General features: G+C 58.8%; 1 protein-coding gene across 1 annotated transcript; it reads left to right on the top strand.

The window, feature by feature from the left end:
• The first annotated feature begins 1,672 nt into the window (after positions 1–1,672).
• Positions 1,673–7,065, top strand: MYL3 (myosin light chain 3). The gene is made up of 7 exons (XM_047097263.1): positions 1,673–1,810; positions 4,061–4,088; positions 4,221–4,370; positions 5,161–5,334; positions 6,423–6,500; positions 6,619–6,661; positions 6,846–7,065. The coding sequence occupies exons 1-6, from the start codon at positions 1,673–1,675 to the stop codon at positions 6,645–6,647; spliced, it is 597 nt and encodes a 198-aa protein (XP_046953219.1). The 3' UTR covers positions 6,648–6,661; positions 6,846–7,065.
• The last annotated feature ends 9,255 nt before the right edge of the window (positions 7,066–16,320 follow it).

Genomic DNA, 16,320 nt, shown 5'->3' with positions numbered 1-16,320 from the left:
CCTTTTTTTCTCAATACTTTTGCCAAACATCTGGAAGGAAAGTGAAAAACTTGCCCCCCCCCCAGCACCGGATGTTGTCAGATTTCCAGATGTGGGGTGTTCTGTCCTCCAGATGAGGGGAGGCATTTCCTGTGTTCCAGCTGGGGGGGGGGACCCGGCCCCGTCTGTCCCACTGCTCTCCCCCTCTTGGTGAGGACGAGTGACAGGATCAGAGCGACCTGGGCTCAGCAGGTAGACGGTGGGGGGACCCTAGGGGGAGGCCCCTGTGAATCCTCCCCCCCCCCCAGGCTCCAGCCCCAGCCCCTCTCCACACCCAGGAATCCCCCCTGGGGTCTGGATGGGTGAGGCATTGCCTCTGAAGTTTCTATCAAAGGCTCCGGGCACTTAAAAATAACAAGGAGCACCTCCTTCCCACCCCCGGCACAGAGGGAGGGAGCCCAATGTGCTCACAAGATGTCCCCACTCTCACAGTTCTGGGCCCGGAGGGGCCTCATGCCAGCTCAGCCTTCCCACCTCCCCCGCTTTCCCAAGTGGTGGCCTGGCCAGGCTGCCCTCTGTCACTGCCCTCTGATGAGACCTGGGCATGGGGTGGGTGCCGGGGCGGGGGGGGGGGGGTTGCAAATCTCGCTTGGCTCCCTGAGGTCCCTCAGAGGCATAAATAAAGTGGTCCACAGGCAGAGGGCGGTGGGGGGAGAGGAGATGGGAAGTGAGGTGAAACAGGATCTGGCGAGGGGCCAGCCGGGTGCCAAGGCAGTGGGGGCCGCTGGGCTGCTGAACTGTGCTCGAGGGAGCAGCACATTCCGTTGCCACTTGGGGCCTTCCCGGAGCCCTCCCCCCCCCGCCCCGCCTGGGGCCGCAGCTGCCTGCGAGCCTTGAGCAGACACACACAGATACTTATAAACACCCAGACACAAACACACGGAAGTGACACTCACAGACACGCTCACAGAGATACACACAGACATGTGCGTACGTATAAACACCCCGACAGACCCGCAGAGCCAACACGGAGATGGGCACTGGCCGTTCCCCACGAGACACAGAGGCGCACACGAGGACCTCCCCCGCCAAACATGAAGACACCTGGACAACACACACAGATACACGCTTCCCACCGTAGACAGACAGACATACACAAACAGCCACACGCGCGCGCGCGCACACACACACACACACACACACACGAGAATTCGGTGCACAGATGGGAAATTTAACTCAAGAGGCGCCCTTAGGTGATCACAGCCCTTCTGCTCCCGACACAACACGCTCCGGTCCAGCCTTCGGGTCCTGTTCAGTGTATTGACTTGCCCAGGGGCATCAGGGTTGCTGTGCCTATGGGTGCGTGTGCATTTGAGGGTGAGTGGTGTGTGTTGAGCAGTGGCTTCGGTCCTCTCCTCCCCCTCCCTCTCCCCAACAGGTGATTGGGAGGAAGGGAGGGCCCTCCCTCTTCCCCACCCATTCCTGAGCCGAACAATGCCCTCCCCAGGCCCCGAAATAGCCCCTGAGCTTAGCCAATGTCCTTTTATGGCCCTGTCCCTATTGTGCACTGTGGGGGTGGGGGGGACTGGGGTCAGGAGGTGTCCGGACAGGATAAAGGCCAGGCCTGGGAGCCTCACCTACCCTGCTCTCTGCTTGCCATCTCTCCACATCCCTCTCTGTGCTTACAGCTCCCATGGCCCCCAAAAAGCCAGACCCCAAGAAGGACGATGCCAAAGCAGCCAAGGCGGCTCCCGCGCCAGCGCCCGCACCCGCACCCGCACCCGAGCCCGAGCGCCCCAAGGAAGTGGAGTTTGATGCCTCCAAAATCAAGGTGGGTGTGGGAGCTGGGTTTCAGCAGGAAGGACGGGGCAAGTCAGTGGATCCCAGAGTGGACCTACTCAGTGGCAGGCCAGACTCTAGAAAGTGAGCACTGAGCTGACCCTGGAAGCCTCCACGCAGAGGTCAGACCGGCCCTGGGGGCTTTCAGTTATCCGGAGGGCTGCAGCAGGAGGGATGGTTGTCAGACATCAGGCAGGACTCCCCCAGTGCCGCCGAAGGGCAAGTCTTTTGGTGGCTCTGGAAACTGTCTCTTGCCCTTGTCCCTGGACCTCACATCCTTGGGGAATCCCGGAGCTGCCTGGACCCAACCCCTGTGGCCAAGTAGGGATCTTCCTTGTCTAGCAGCGGGGTCTCACGCCCACGCCAAGTCCCCCAGGGTGGCCTGGGGGGAGAGGATGAGGAGGTGAGGCCCCTGCCCAGGCTGGGTCACACTCACCCCTACCAGAGTGGCCGAGCCCCAGACTTAGTCAAGCCTCAGCTTTTAGGTAGGGAAGTTGAGGCACAGGCTGAGTAGATCATGTAGGAAATTGGTCTTGGAGCCATGACCAGTGGAACCAGAGATTCTTTCTCAGAGTCTAAACTTGGAGGGAGAGCCATGACTCCCACCTGTGGTATTTGCATAGTGGCACATCCCCCGTGTCCTGCCTGTCCCCTGTTCGTGGCTGGCCACCGGTCACCGCCACCCTGCCCTGTGGAGCTCCCCCAGCCCTACACAGCTCCTGCCTGTCCAGCCAGACCTGTGGCCCAACTGCACAGAACCGTCTCCCATTCGTGAGCCCTTCCCGGGGCGCCTACCTTGTCCCTCAAGACCCGGGTTCAAATCCCAACATTGTTCCCTCCTGTTCGCTGCTCTGGGGATCGGTTTCCCCAGATGTGAAATGGGGTAATAAACCTTCCTTGCAGGCTACCAGGAACTGTTCACAGAAAGTGCTCTTTGGAGTTGGCTCCCTGAGCCCCAGCCACCCCCTGTGTCCAAACTCGTGTCCCACAGGCCCCCTGCTGGGGTCCGACCACTCCAGGCCCAAGGTGGCGTTGTCCAGTCTCCCCGGATCTGCGGTGGGCACAGACTCCCCTCCGAGAGGAGGGTGTAGGGAGCCCCTCGGGCCGGCCAGTGAAGGGCAGGAGGCTTTGCCAGGAGGCCAGGCAGCCTAATGTCAGCAGGCTTCCTGGTGCTGAGAGAGCTCGCAGGGGGCCGGGAGCAACAACTTGTTCTTCCCAGCACTGGCTGGGGACAAGCACGACAAGGTGGCAGGGTTCCTCTGCGCTGATGTGTGCCGTGGAGGTGGAGGTCGGTGGGGCTCCCAGGGAGCAGCAGTGGAAGAGGTGCCAGTCACGCCCCCTCCCCCAAGCTCCTTTCCCTCCTGCGACCTTGACCTTGGGGCGAGTGACTGCCGTGATAAAAATAGACCTGGTATCGGGTGAGGAGGGGGAAACCAGGTCCCAGGAGGCCTCCTGACCTCAGGTGGCTCTGATGTGGCCTCAGCAAACACTCACCCACACCCCCCTGGCCCCATGCTCTGCTTCGGTGGGGGTGGCCTCCGGCTTATGGAAGGGGTGGGTAAGACCCCATTGTAGAGCGGGGCCATGTGAGTGACAGTGCCTAGCCTTGAGGGCCCTGTGCGGGACAGGTGCATGTAAACACTTGCAGATGCACACACGTGTGTGAATACACACACGTGCATCTCTCTCACACACACGCGTGCATTCCTGTGGATATGCTCTCATGCTGACAGAAACGATCTGGCCTGTACCTTCCCCCTTCCCCCTCCTGTCACCCTCCACAAGGAGATGAGGCCTCCCGTCTCTCTCCTGTGGATGGTCCTGCCCGTTGGGCCCCCAGGCCTGCCGGGGGTGGGGGCAAAGCCAGTCTGATCAAATCTTGTGGCTTCAGACACCTCTGTCCAGGACCAGGGGTGACAGGTAAGGCCTAGGCTGAGCTGGGGACTCAGGGCACTGGGCCAGCCTTCTCACCTCTTCCCCAGATGCGGCCCCCCGCCGCCTCCCCCCACCGCCTTCAGGGTCTGAGCACATGCAGACTGAAGGCCCTCGTTCTAACAGGTCAGGAGGGGGAAGGAGGCAGGAAGGTGCCAGGGTCGATGGCAGGAGGTTGTGGGTGCTGGAACGGGGACAAGTCGGGTAGCCAAGAGGCTGAGGCCTGGGTTGTGCCCCTGGAAGTGCCTGGGAGGAGGCCTGGTCCCACCCTCTGAGCCAGGCACTCAGAATCTTTGGGGTCTCCTTTCAGATCGAGTTTACACCGGAGCAGATTGAAGGTGAGTGAGGGTCTTGAGCCCGAGGGCGGCAGGGTGGGGCCCAGGGTCCCCAGCCTGAGAGTCCTGCCAGCGCGGCATGAGTGGGGTGGGCTGACTCTGAGCGTGTCCCCGGTTCACGCCCTCTCCTGGCAGAGTTCAAGGAAGCCTTCATGCTGTTCGACCGCACACCCAAGTGTGAGATGAAGATCACATACGGGCAGTGCGGGGATGTCCTGCGGGCGCTGGGCCAGAATCCTACGCAGGCCGAGGTGCTCCGCGTCCTGGGGAGACCGAAGCAAGAAGGTTGGTATGCGTGAGTGCCAGGCCCCGGGGAGGCCACTGGGGGGGCGCTGTCTGTGGTGGGACGACGTGGGACCCTGCCTGCTCTGCGCTCTCCTGACATCTTCCCATTGTCTGGATGAGGACACTGAGCTGGTCTCAGGCGATGCCGACGGGGCAACAAGCAGTGAGTTTGCTGGGCCATCTGGCCCCACGCTGATTTGCCAGATAGGAAACTGACAGTGCAAATGAGCTGCAGCGGCTGGTGTGAGGGCTGCCGGTGGGGGGGGGGGGACCCAGCCTTGGCCACCCTCTGCTCAGTGGCCCTTCCTTGTCTCCTCCAAGTCTCTCTGGGGCTCCGGGCCCCAGATTCCCTCACCGTTTTTGCCAGAGAGGTTTGCCTACTTTGCCCCCAGGAAGAGTGAGACTTAAGCCCTCTCCCCAGGTTCAAAAGTCCCAGGGAAGGTCTCTGATTGGCCCCTGGCCAATCTGCTGGCCAATCACAGGTTGTGGGGAGGGTGGGGTCTATTAGAAAATGATACTATCTAGGAGGGTTTCCCCAAAGGAGAGCAGAGGCGCTAGACAGAGCACTGCAGCCAACCATCCTTGTGGACAGCAAAGGATTATGTAAACAATGCATTTCTCCGTTGACTGTGAAGTGCCTCGTGATGGTGAAGTGCTTTGTGAATGGCTAACGGGTGTAGAGAGTGCTTTGGGACTGTGTGAGGGCCACAGCCCTTCACCATAAGGGACAGCGGAAGGGTGTGCCCATCCCGCCCCTCAGAGCGTGGGACCAAGGACCATCTCTCCACAGAGCTTAACACCAAGATGATGGACTTTGACACCTTCCTGCCCATGCTCCAGCACATTGCCAAGAACAAGGACACAGGCACCTATGAGGACTTTGTGGAGGGGCTGCGGGTCTTCGACAAAGAGGGCAACGGCACTGTCATGGGTGCCGAGCTCCGCCACGTGCTGGCCACTCTAGGTGAGGGCCGCGTCCTCCTCACCCCCACTCCTCCCTCGCGGGGCATCCTGGGAGAAACCACTCGTCACCAGGCGAGCCTGTGTCTCATGTCTGAAATGGAGAGAGTGACAGTCAAGAAGCCTCTATGGCAGGCGACAGCAATGTGGGGAATTTAGAGACTTAGGTAGGGAGGAAGAGAATGTGTTGGTGCAGCTCACAGAACCCCAGGGGACTGAGGACAGCTCTGGGGACAGGGTAGGGCAGTGTGGCGTATCCAGCAGGATCAACTCAGTCCCGGTGTTCGTTGTCTTGAGGTCACATTCCAGGGACACGGCAACTAAGTGGTCCAGTAGGTTAGGCGCCTGCCTCTTGGACATCCAGACCCCCATCATCTGGCTGGCAGGGGCACCCCCTTCTCAAAGAAGCTTTTTGTACAGCAAATGTTTATTGAGCACCTACTATGTCTGCTCAAAGCAGCTTTTCCCCGTACCAAACGTTGACTGAACTCCTACTGCGTGCTTAGCCCTGTGCTGGTCTCTGGGTTGTGTGTGTGGCTGGGGGTAGGAGGTCGCCCCCCCCCACCGCAGTGAGGGAACCCACACAGCACACAAAACCCAGAGGCAGGAGCGTGGCAGACTTGTCTGGAGAACAGAGATGTTGTCTCTTGGTCTCCTCCACCATCACCCCTCAAGGCCCTCAGCTTCACCCCACGGGCCCTTCCTCGAGCCTCAAGAGGCCGCCCTGGGGAACTGCTTCTGGGGACATGGTGGGGCTGGCCTCCTCGTGATGGGAGGACCCCCAGCAGCCCGTCGAAAAAAGAGGACAGTGCGTGCTGGTGACTTGAACGCCAAGCTGGCTTTTTAAGGACAGAGCCCAGGCTTGGAGGGGGCACCAGGCCTGCACCCCAGGTTCCACCGTTTTTGACTTGTCACTGATTCCCCTGGACTCAGAAACGGGGGTGATGGCCGAGGCCTTGTGAGCCGGGATGGCCGTGCCAAAGTGAGGTGTGGGAGCACTAGGGAGGCAGACCCACCACCCAGAGGGGCTCAGGGGGTCCCCGCACCCTTCGCACCTTCCGGGGGTGCTGACTCAGCCTCCCGCCCCGCCAGGTGAGAGGCTGACGGAAGATGAGGTGGAGAAATTGATGGCGGGGCAGGAAGACTCCAATGGCTGCATCAACTACGAAGGTGCTGCTCAGCAGGCCAGGAGCCGGTGGGGGGTCGGGGGTGGGGACTGGGACCCTAGGCTCCCGCCCTTGGCTACCCAGTGCTTGAGCCCTGCCACTCACTCTCCCCTTCCTTCCAGCATTCGTGAAGCACATCATGGCCAGCTGAGCCTCCCATCGCAGGTGAGACCCCCCACTTCTTTCCAAACCAGCTGCGGCCTCTGCTGAGAGCAGAGATGGCCTCACGCGCTGTCATCCGGATCCCTTATCGCCACCTCCCCATCCCCACCAACTCCAGTTCTCAGTTGGCATCCTGCTGCCTCGCTCCGCCCTGTCCTCTGTAACCGGTGACCGCCTTTGCTCTCAGGGAGCCCAGGGAGGCCATGCTGGGGACCGCTCATCCCCCACTCTCAGCGCTGACACCAGTGGCCTGGAGTTGTGGGGAGCAAGGGAGGGCATCGAGGCTCCTACACCAGCTCCCTCCGCACCGCCCTGCAGATCTCCGTGTGCCTGTCATCTCCCTCTATGAGCTGTGCCTCTCTGTCTTCACCCCAGGGGCCTCATGAATAAACGGCTTCTGTCCTTCCTTTCTTCCTCATTCATTCCTTTCTTCCTTCCCTCTCTCCCTCCTTCCTTCTTTCCCCTCTGTGGCCCTTTGGTTGACTTCTGTAATATGTATGAGCCCCACATGGTTAGCCCTGGACACAATGAGGGGAGTCATGCTGAGATCCTGCCTCCTTTCTCCCCTTCAAACTATCCTGTCCGGTGTGCCCAAATCCTCTGCGCCTGCGTCCAGGGACACCGGTAGGAGTAGGGCTGCGCTGGAAGAGGCCCGGGTGCCCCCCCCTTGCTCTTGTCCTCTCCTCCTCCCCCTCTCCCCTCCGGAGGTGGGAGCTGTGCTGTAGCCCCCAACACAGGGATGCCACTGGGGTGTCTGAACTGTCTCCTCCCACCACCAGTAATCGGGGACTCATGGGGCATGGGCCCAGGGCCGCCCATGTCGCAGGTGGGGAAACTGAGGCCCAGAGCAGTCACACTGAGTCACATTGGGAATGAATGGCAGGGCAGGAGCTAACTTTGTTTCCAGGCTATCAGAATGGAAGGGGCCTTAGACCCCTGCCTGACTCAGATGGGGAAACTGAGGCACTCTGCCTGTGTTGTGGCTGTAGGCCAGAGGAAGAGGCCTTACTGGGGCAGTATCCGGGGTCCCTGGTGGGTTCCCCAGCCCTGGGCTTCTCAGCAGCAGATAAGTGTACAGTCCCTGAAATGACAGGGGGAGGTACATACACGGCCTGCAAACCCCGTCCCGTTGCCCACACCCTGCTTGGGGCCAGGGCTCCTCCCCTCCCCTTGGAGGAGGGGAGTGTGAGGGGAGACTTCCTGGAAGAGGTGATCCACATGGTTTTGATCGGAAGGAAAAGCAACGCCCTGCAGAGAGGCTGGGGGCCCTAGAGACCGGGGGTGTGGGGGAGATCAGGGGCTCAGAGTGAGGAGTGGGCCACACAGGGTAGGAAACAGCCCGCAGGCCAGGAGGACCCAGGAGGTCAGGGCAGCGCCATCAGGGTGCATTTGCATGGCCTCCTGTGCATGTGAGTGCGTCAGCATGTGAGGTGAGCCTGTGGCTGTGTGAGTCGCTGCGTGAGGGTGTGGTGTGGTGGGGGTCCTGTCTGCAAGTGCGCTGGGGTTGTCAGTGTAAGCGCGTGTGGGGAGTGCGCCCGCAGCGCGTGTGAGACAGTATGTATGAGGGGCTGAGTGTGCGGGAGCCCCACTCATCTTCCTTCCATTTTCTCAGAGTTTATTGAGCACCGACTGTTTGCCAGGCTCTCGCCTAGGCCCCGGGAACACCGTTATGGAGAAAGTGTCAAAACCTCTGCCCCGTGGAGCTCACAAAGTCACCAACCATAAAGTGTGTCAACACGTGATAAAGGCTGAGGAGGGACCCAAAGTGGGGAAGAGGCTTTGAGGTGCGTGTGTGTGTGTGTGTGTGCACGTGCGTGCACATGTGTAAGAGCTAGGAGGGGGTTGACATGTTAAATAATGAGGCCGGTGATGATCGGAGAAGGTAATAGTTGGACAACGACTTAAAAAAAGAGGAGATGATACCCAGAATATATAAAGGATCTCTACGACTCAACAGCAAAATAATTAATAACCTGCCTCAACGATGGGCAAGACTTGGGGCGCCTGGGTGGCTCAGTCGGTGAGCGTCTGACTCTTGATTTCGGCTCAGGTCGTGATCCCAGGGTCTTGGGATGGGGCCCCAAAGGTTCTCTCTCTCCCTCTGCCCTTCTTTCCCGCATGGGCACGCTTTCTCTCTAAAATTAAAAAACAAAACAAAACAGGGCAAGACTTGAATAGACATTCCTCCAAAGAAGGTCTACAAATGGCCAATTAGCATGTGAACGGATGTTCAACATCCCTAATTGGGGAAATGCAAATCCAGACCACTATGGGATACCACTTCACGCCCATTAGGATGACGATTACCCACGAAACAACAAGCGTTGGCGAGAATGTGGAGAGACTGGGACCCGTGGGTGCTGTCGGTGGGAATGTAAAATGGTGCAGCGGCTGTGGAAAACGCCACGGAGGGTCATCGCAAAATTAAATACACGTTGTCATATGATTCCAGCAATTCCATTTCTAAGTACATGCCCGAAAGAATTGAAAGCAGGGACAAAGAGATACTCGCACATCAATGTTCATAGAGCCATTATTCACCATAGCCCCAAGGTGGAAACAGCCAAGCGCCCACGGACGGATGAATGGTGTATACACACAATGGACTGTTATTCGGCCCCGAAAAAGGAAGGACATTCTGGCACTTGTTACAACATGGATGAAATTTGAGGATGTTCTGCTGAGTGAAATAGGCCAGGTATGGACAAATGCTGTGTGATTCCACTTGAATGAGGTACCTTGAGTCCTCAAATTCATAGAGACAGAAAGTAGAACGCTGTTGCAGGGGGAGAGGAGAATGAGAGTTGTTAAAGAAGAGGAAAAAAAAAAAAAACAAGAAAGGAGAGATGGAATGTCTCAGCTGAGACAGGGGCTTGAATGCAAGTGGTCTCCCTGGGAGGTGACCCCAGGGAGCATGGGAGAGCAGCTGGAAGGAAAGGAAGTCTCGGTGGGGCGCATGGGAGCAGAGAGCGCTGCGGACAGTGGGGGCTCAGCCCCACTGGGGGCCTCCAGAAGACGGCTGGCTGTCCTACTGAGGGGATAAGGGAATCAGGCTATCCAGCTACTCCTGTCCTCACTGGTTGAGGCAGGGCCTCCTAGGCAGGCTGGAACATTCGCGTGGGGCACGTCGGCATTTGCCCTGGGCAGCATCGAGGGAAGACATTCCCGCAGAGGGCACAAGGACGCTGAGCGGGAGCAGGCAGTGCCATGGGGGAGGTGGTGGGACCCGAGTCAGAGAGGTGACAGAGGGCCTGTGGCCACGGGATGGGCTTTGGTGGGTGCTCCGGGGAGATGTTTTATCAGCATCACTCTGGCTGCCACGTGGAGAATAGCCTGGGGGACACTAGCAGAAGCAGAGTGATAAGGTAGGAGGGTCCAGGAGAGGAAAACAGATGAGAGGCAGCAGCTTGGCCCGGTGGAGATGAGAGGCAGTCAGACTGCAGGTCACTTTGAAACCAGTCTCAACAACATCTTGGGCAGATTTCGAGGCTTTCCGGTTCCTTTCCTTGTCTCAACGCAGTCCACCCCAGCCCCAGATCCTGTCTGGGGCGGCAGGAAAGGGACTGGGGCCTGCTCGTTTATGGCGGGGAGTCTGGCTGGCTGGTGGGGCAGCGTGCGGTGGCCTCTGTTAGTGGGGGTGTCTCCCGAGTACGTGTGACCTTGCTGGACTCTGGCTAGCCTCCCAGGACAAATGGTGGCTGAGGACCCTCACAGAAAAGCAGGGCCTCCCGCTGGTTACAATCAGGGCAGGGAGCCACGTGACTGACCGATACCCTTCTGGGCAGCCCCCACTTCCTGCCTGCCCCAGCCACCTCATTCCCGGACGCCAAGCCGGGGAACTGCTGAGCCCTCTTTCAGAAGTCTCCAGGGGCCGCATGGGACTGGGACATCCCAGCTTTTTCTTTCTGGGGATGATCACCCTGGGCCGGAGTCCTGCAGGCAGGGATCACACCTGTCATCTCCAGGCAAGAAGCGACCCTGCCTCCAAGTTCATGTCTCTCCTGGATCCCAGGGGATACGTTGCTCTCTCAAGAATGCCTGCCCCTTCCAGAATGGTCCTGCGGGGCTCCCAGCCTCCCTTAGTTCCTGGGAGCTACCACCCCACTTGGCTTGGTCTGGCAGTGGAAGGGAGCGTCCCACGCGTTCCCTTAAGACACTCTGCAGCCCGAACCCACCGGTCTTCCTGTGTGGATGAAGGGGCAGGCTGGAGGTGGCTGGCGGGGTACAGCAGGGGCTGTTGTGTCTGATAAGCTCTGGCTGGGGCAGTTTGGTCCCACTCGTTGGGACTCCCCTCGGAATATGTCTCTATCCCAGTCATGGTCATGTTGCCCCTCTGGGCCTTTTTTTGCCTCTCGTATATGGCTGTGCTGACCACGTGTGGGCTCCGGCCGCCAGCTGTAGGTACAAGCGTCGCAGTGGATGGGTGGAGGGTTCCAGGGGAGCCACTCAGCTGCAGGGGTGAGAGTTTTCCTCACTCAGCATCCCCTCTCCCCCCCACCTCGGCTGGGTGGAATGTGTATCTGTGTGTGTCCCCGTGTGTTTGTGCATGCGTGTGCCCACAAGCGGGCCTGTGTGTTTGTGTCTGTGCCTGTGAGTGCATGAGTTGCCCATGTGCATACCTGTATATGTGTGTGCTGCTCGCCTGTGCATATGGGCACGTGTGTGTTCCCCCGCGTGTGCACGTCTGTGTGTGTCTGCATGCATGTTAAAGTGTGTATGTGCTAGGGGGCTCTGCCGAGTCAGTGCTGGGCCGGGGGGACAGCACTGCCAGCCGGGTTGTGGCCTTCCCACAGTTGCACAAACACTGTCCCAGCTGTCCCCTCAAGCAGGGTGGTCTAGCCTGTGGCCCTGTGGCCGGTGGCAAGGGATGGGAGGGGGCAAGGGTTTGCCCCCTTATTGGCCTGGTCCCCTCCATGTCTCAAGTGCCTGGTCACGTGCCCTGTAAGGTGGGGTCTGATCTGGGGTCTCTCTATGGCTCACTTACCCCATCTGGTCTGAGGCCTGATCTCTGAGGTTGTTCTTTAAAAAAAATTTTTTTAATGTTTACTTATTATTTTGAAAGAGAGAGAGAGAGACAGCGTGTGAGCAGGGGAGGAGCAGAGAGAGGGGGAGACACAGAATCCGAAGGAACTCTGAGCTGTCAGCACAGAGCCCAATGCAGGGCTTGAACCCGCAGACAGTGGGATCATGGCCTGAGCTGAAGTCGGATGCTTACCTGAGTCACCCAGGTGCCCCCTCTGAGGTCTTTCTAAGGTGGCAGGAATATTCCCCTCTGGTTTCGGTCCTGGTCCAGGCTGATCCAGAGAGTCAGTGGGGCAGCCAGGGAAAACCGGGGGCCAGGGGCAGAGTTTAGCCTCAGGATCCTAGAACCAACTGTCCCTCCTCTGCTCTGACATCCCTGCACGGCTGCTTCCGGCTCTTGGTAGCCTGCTACGCCCTGCGTCCTCTCTCCAAACACCATCCTCAGGGATCGTGAGGTCACCACGGGGACATGGGTCAGATAGCACTAAGTGAGGGGCTGAGAAGGCCAGAATCTCAGGCCGAGGTAGAATGAAGTCGGGCAGGGTCTTGAAGACATCAAATATTACGAGAAGGAAAATCTCACGAGAAGGAAAGAAATCAGGCTGCAGGTATGAGAAAGGGGACGCTAGGGCTCAAAGCACTCAGCGGCAGCGGGGCCGACAGAAAGCTGATGAAGATGTTAAGAGAAATCAGAGGCGGAGTAAAAGGGTCCAAGCCACAGAGTGTATGAAATCAGAGGCAGGGTAGGGGAGGGATGCGGGGGAGATAGGAGGAGAGGCCAAAGAAATCAGGCGGTGGCGGGTGTGACAGGCAGCCCTCATTGCTGTGAAAGTATGTGCTTGGGGACACCAGGCGGGAGGCTCTGCTGTCCGTCCTGAAGCTGTGGGTGGTGGGGAGTGCTGAGGGGAGGGGGCGCAGACGAGCCTGTGGGTGCCGGCCTAGCCACACCCCAGGACTGCCGGCCCTGTCGCCTCAGAGAACAGCAGGAAAACCCCAGACCTTGAACCCGGTGACCCCGGCACAGAAGTGGCTCCCTGGGGTTCTCCCAGGTCCCTTCCACCCAGCCCCAGGCCCGCCCTCACCCAAGTTTGGGGGTTATTTGTTCCCGCTTTCCCAAAGCCGCACAATCCTGGTTTGCCCAAACACTGACAGAGCACAGCTGGAATGTGGGGAGTGTGTGAGTGTGTGTACATGAGGCTCCCTGGGGCCGACCGCCCAACATGCCCCCTCCGGTCTCAGCAGCCAGGGCCCAGGGCCCCTCCGACAGGGGAGGGCCTAGAAGGTCAGGGCTGGGAGGGGGCCCCTGCCAGCCCCCTCTTCCCCTGCCTAGCTGAGGACGCCTGGGATTCCACAGTTTTCTTCCAATCTGTGTTCCCTTCTCTGGCCTATAGGTCTCGGTACCTCACCCACCTATCCGGGGAGGTCTTGGTGGGAATGAGCATGCCAGAGCCTTTCTAGAGGATTGGGGGTAGAATGTCAGAAGACTCTGGAACTCCAGAGATGGGAAGACAGTGGTCCTTGGGAAGTCTTAGGTCTTGGCCAACTTTCTGATTTTTATACTTTGGTCCAGCTGAATATGATGAGCTCCCCTTTTCCCCCACCAGTCCCATACCCTGGGTCTGGAGGCCTCGATCTTCCCTCCCCTCAGCATCTCTTCTACCTCACCTCATTCGTCTTCTGGTCTTTTCCCCTCCCTTCCTTCCATGGTAAGCCTAGAAGCCACTTAAAGGTGCTCCAGAATGGCAGCCCCAGCTCTGGAGCTAACTGGGAGAGGTAGTGAGCACCTTGCCCCAAGGGGTGTGCAAGCACAGGGAAACCCATTCTAGTCAGGAAGGCTGCCAAAGGGGTTCTTGTGCTGGTAGAGTTTGGAAGCATTGGGGTGTCCCCAAGCCCCAGGGCCCAGCTTGTGACAATATCCAAGAACGTTTTCATGAGAAAAAAGGAAGGCCCACGTTGGTGGCCCATGGCCTTTCCATGAAGCTCAATTTATCCATCTTTAAGGCCTGCTTGTCTTTCTTCCAAGATCTCATGTGGCCTCCTTTTTTTTTTTTTTTTTTTGTCTTGAGACTATCCTTTTGTTTACAAAACAATGCTGACGGTAGCTGGTGGCTGTTGTTTTCATGTCTTTAGTTGGCAAAATAAGACCTTACAAGTCAATTTTTAGGTTTTGAGAAAATCTCACAGAGAAAAATCTGCAATCGACATCTCCCCCAACCCCTGGAAAGAAACCCTTGAATGAGGCCTAGCCTTTCTAGGTCTAAGGCTCATTGTAATCCATCCATCCATCCATCCATTCATTTACTCATTCACTCATCCACCTGTCCTGTCATCATCAGATGCCTGTGCTCCCTCTGTGATGGCTAACAGAGGCCTGGCCCTGCCAGCTGGAACAGAGCAGGGAGTGGAGACTTGGCAGGGGCAGTGCAGATGAGCCCTTAAGACAAACAGGCACTGACGGGGCCGGGGCTGGGGGAGGGGGCACACAGGGTTGGGGGGGGAAGACGCTTCCATTCCCTTCATTGCAGACTCTGGGACCCTGTGATTCGGAGTGTCCCCAAACCTTTGGATGCCTATACCTGTTCCCACCTGCAGCTGGGAGTGGGAAGCCAGTGGCCACAGCCCCTTGTCTCTAGCTGCAGCACAGGGGCGGGATGGTGGCTGCAGAGACAGGACGGCACATGTTCAATGGTTTCTAACTCGGGGAAGAGAAACAGTGCTCAGGGCTGAGGGACAGATGAGGGGGGAGGCTGAGCACATCCCAGGAGCTTCAGGGATTCCCTCTGCACGGCCTGATCTGAGTAAAGGGGCCCAGGGCTGGGAGCCCCCAGGAGGGAGATACACCCAGATCCACAGCTGCAGGTTAAGCCAGCTCCGGACTAACTGATAGCTTCTCCGTCTCTCAGGAGCTCAGGCTCTGTGCAGTCCATGCCCCAGAGGGTGCCTTCCTTGTAGCAAGGGGGTCCCTGGGGTAGGTCTGAAGAGTAGAGCTGGGGGTGTGGGCAGGCCCTGGGCCCCTAGGCTTGGGTGGAAGGCACGAACCCTCCAGGGCCACATCACAGAGTGACTCTGACCCTCTGAAGAATCTGAGGATCCGGTCATCAAGCCCCACACGTAGGGTGGACATGCCTGGCTCTCGGGTCAGCAGCGGCGAGATGGTATCAGGGGTGGCCTCCAGGGGCGCCTGGGGGGCTCAGTCGGTTGAGCATCTGACTTCGGCTCAGGTCATGATCCCGCGGTTTGTGGGTTTGAGCCCCGCATCGGGCTCTCTGTCATCATTGAGGAGCCTGCTTCAGATCCCCTGTCTCCTTCTCTCCATGCTCTCTCTCTCTCTCAAAAATAAATAAACATTAAAACAGAAAAAAGAGTGGCTTCCACACTCAGTCCTCAGCACCCCCGGGGTTGCCTGCCCCGCCTAGGCTCCTGCCTCAGTTTCCCCCGAGGTCACAGTCCCTTTCTTAGGTGGAGGCCCTGAAGCCTGCAGGCTCGGGGACCAGGGCCTGGGTCAGACCGCATTTAACTCATCAGGACACAACCATCACCTGCTTGTGCTCCCAGCTCTCCCCCAGGTGCCAGGACACTGTGGTGAGGTGACAAGGAAAATGCCTTTGCCAGGTCCTGCTCTGGTCTTGGCCCCGCTCCCAAGTGTCCTGTCCTTACAGCTCGGCCTATGCTTCCAGACCCGTCTTGCCATCCCGGAGTGAGTGAGGAGGGACCTCTAATTCCATTCATCTGGAATGGGTGCCTTCCCTGCCGGCCTTGGGTTCCGACCTCAAAGTTGGGCAGGAAGGGGCCTCAGACACTTGGGCCAACCTCTTTTCTTCCAGGGCGAGTCTGATGAGCTGCTGTTTGCTTGAACAGCCCCAGCAACAGGAAACTCACCCCCTGTTGAGGCGTCTCTGCTGAGTGGGCAGCTTCCTGATGTGGGGCAACAGTTTGTCCAGGGCCTCCCTAGTTCTCCAAAACTGGGTCCTTAGAACTGTTGCTCCCCGGCCTGGCCTCTAGGTGACTCTCTAGGCTGACCCCGGCCCTGCCGTCCTCTGGGCTGATCCCTTGATCCAGGATGGGCCTTGCCCTCTGTAAGGTTGCTGACCCAGCCAGAGCTCGGTTTGTTAATGCCCTGAGCAGGGCGGGGCCCCTGAGGGCTGTTCTAGCACCTGCTCCAGGCAGGAGACGCCAGGGCCGGCTCTGCATTGTAGAGGGGGCCTCTGAGGTCACCAGTGTGGAAGGTAGCCCAGAGAGGGTGAATAGAGACAGGAAAGACAGTGTTACAAGAGGGTGACAGGGCAACGGGGATCCAAGCTTGGGGGGAGGTAAGTTCAGGTGCAGACTGTGGGGGGAGGTCCCTGCAGGTTGTTCTGGAGCTCTAGCTCCGAGCCTCAGCCTCTCTCCTGTGCTGGGCTGGAGGTGTGGAAGCCTCTGCCGTTCTGAGCCCTGGAGAGGCCCCTTCTGGACTCTGAGCTTCGGGCTGGGGGCGGTGGGGGGCGGCGGGAGGCGACAGCTGCTTTGAAATGTGGAGAATAATAAAGCGAGGAATGTCTGAGCTCAGGGGAAAAAAATAACCCCCACCCGCTGGGCCTCCCACCCTGCCTGGCGTAATGAATTAAGTACAGGGAGGCACGTTTCATGTGGGGGCGCAGGCT

The sequence above is a fragment of the Lynx rufus genome, unplaced genomic scaffold (genome assembly GCF_022079265.1).
Source record: "Lynx rufus isolate CCGP_SWC_20201006 ecotype Redwood Valley unplaced genomic scaffold, mLynRuf1.p SCAF_4, whole genome shotgun sequence".
NCBI lineage: Eukaryota > Metazoa > Chordata > Mammalia > Carnivora > Felidae > Lynx > Lynx rufus.
Note: the sequence above shows the minus strand (reverse complement) of the source record. Positions and strands in the feature narration are given on the sequence as shown.

Excerpts from the sequence above, each read along its gene's own strand:
- MYL3 (XM_047097263.1), top strand. The coding sequence starts at position 1,673 with ATGGCCCCCAAAAAGCCAGACCCCAAGAAGGACGATGCCAAAGCAGCC. Across the intron at positions 4,089-4,220 it reads TACACCGGAGCAGATTGAAG|AGTTCAAGGAAGCCTTCATG; the intron begins GTGAGTGAGGGT and ends CTCTCCTGGCAG. Across the intron at positions 5,335-6,422 it reads CCACGTGCTGGCCACTCTAG|GTGAGAGGCTGACGGAAGAT; the intron begins GTGAGGGCCGCG and ends CCGCCCCGCCAG.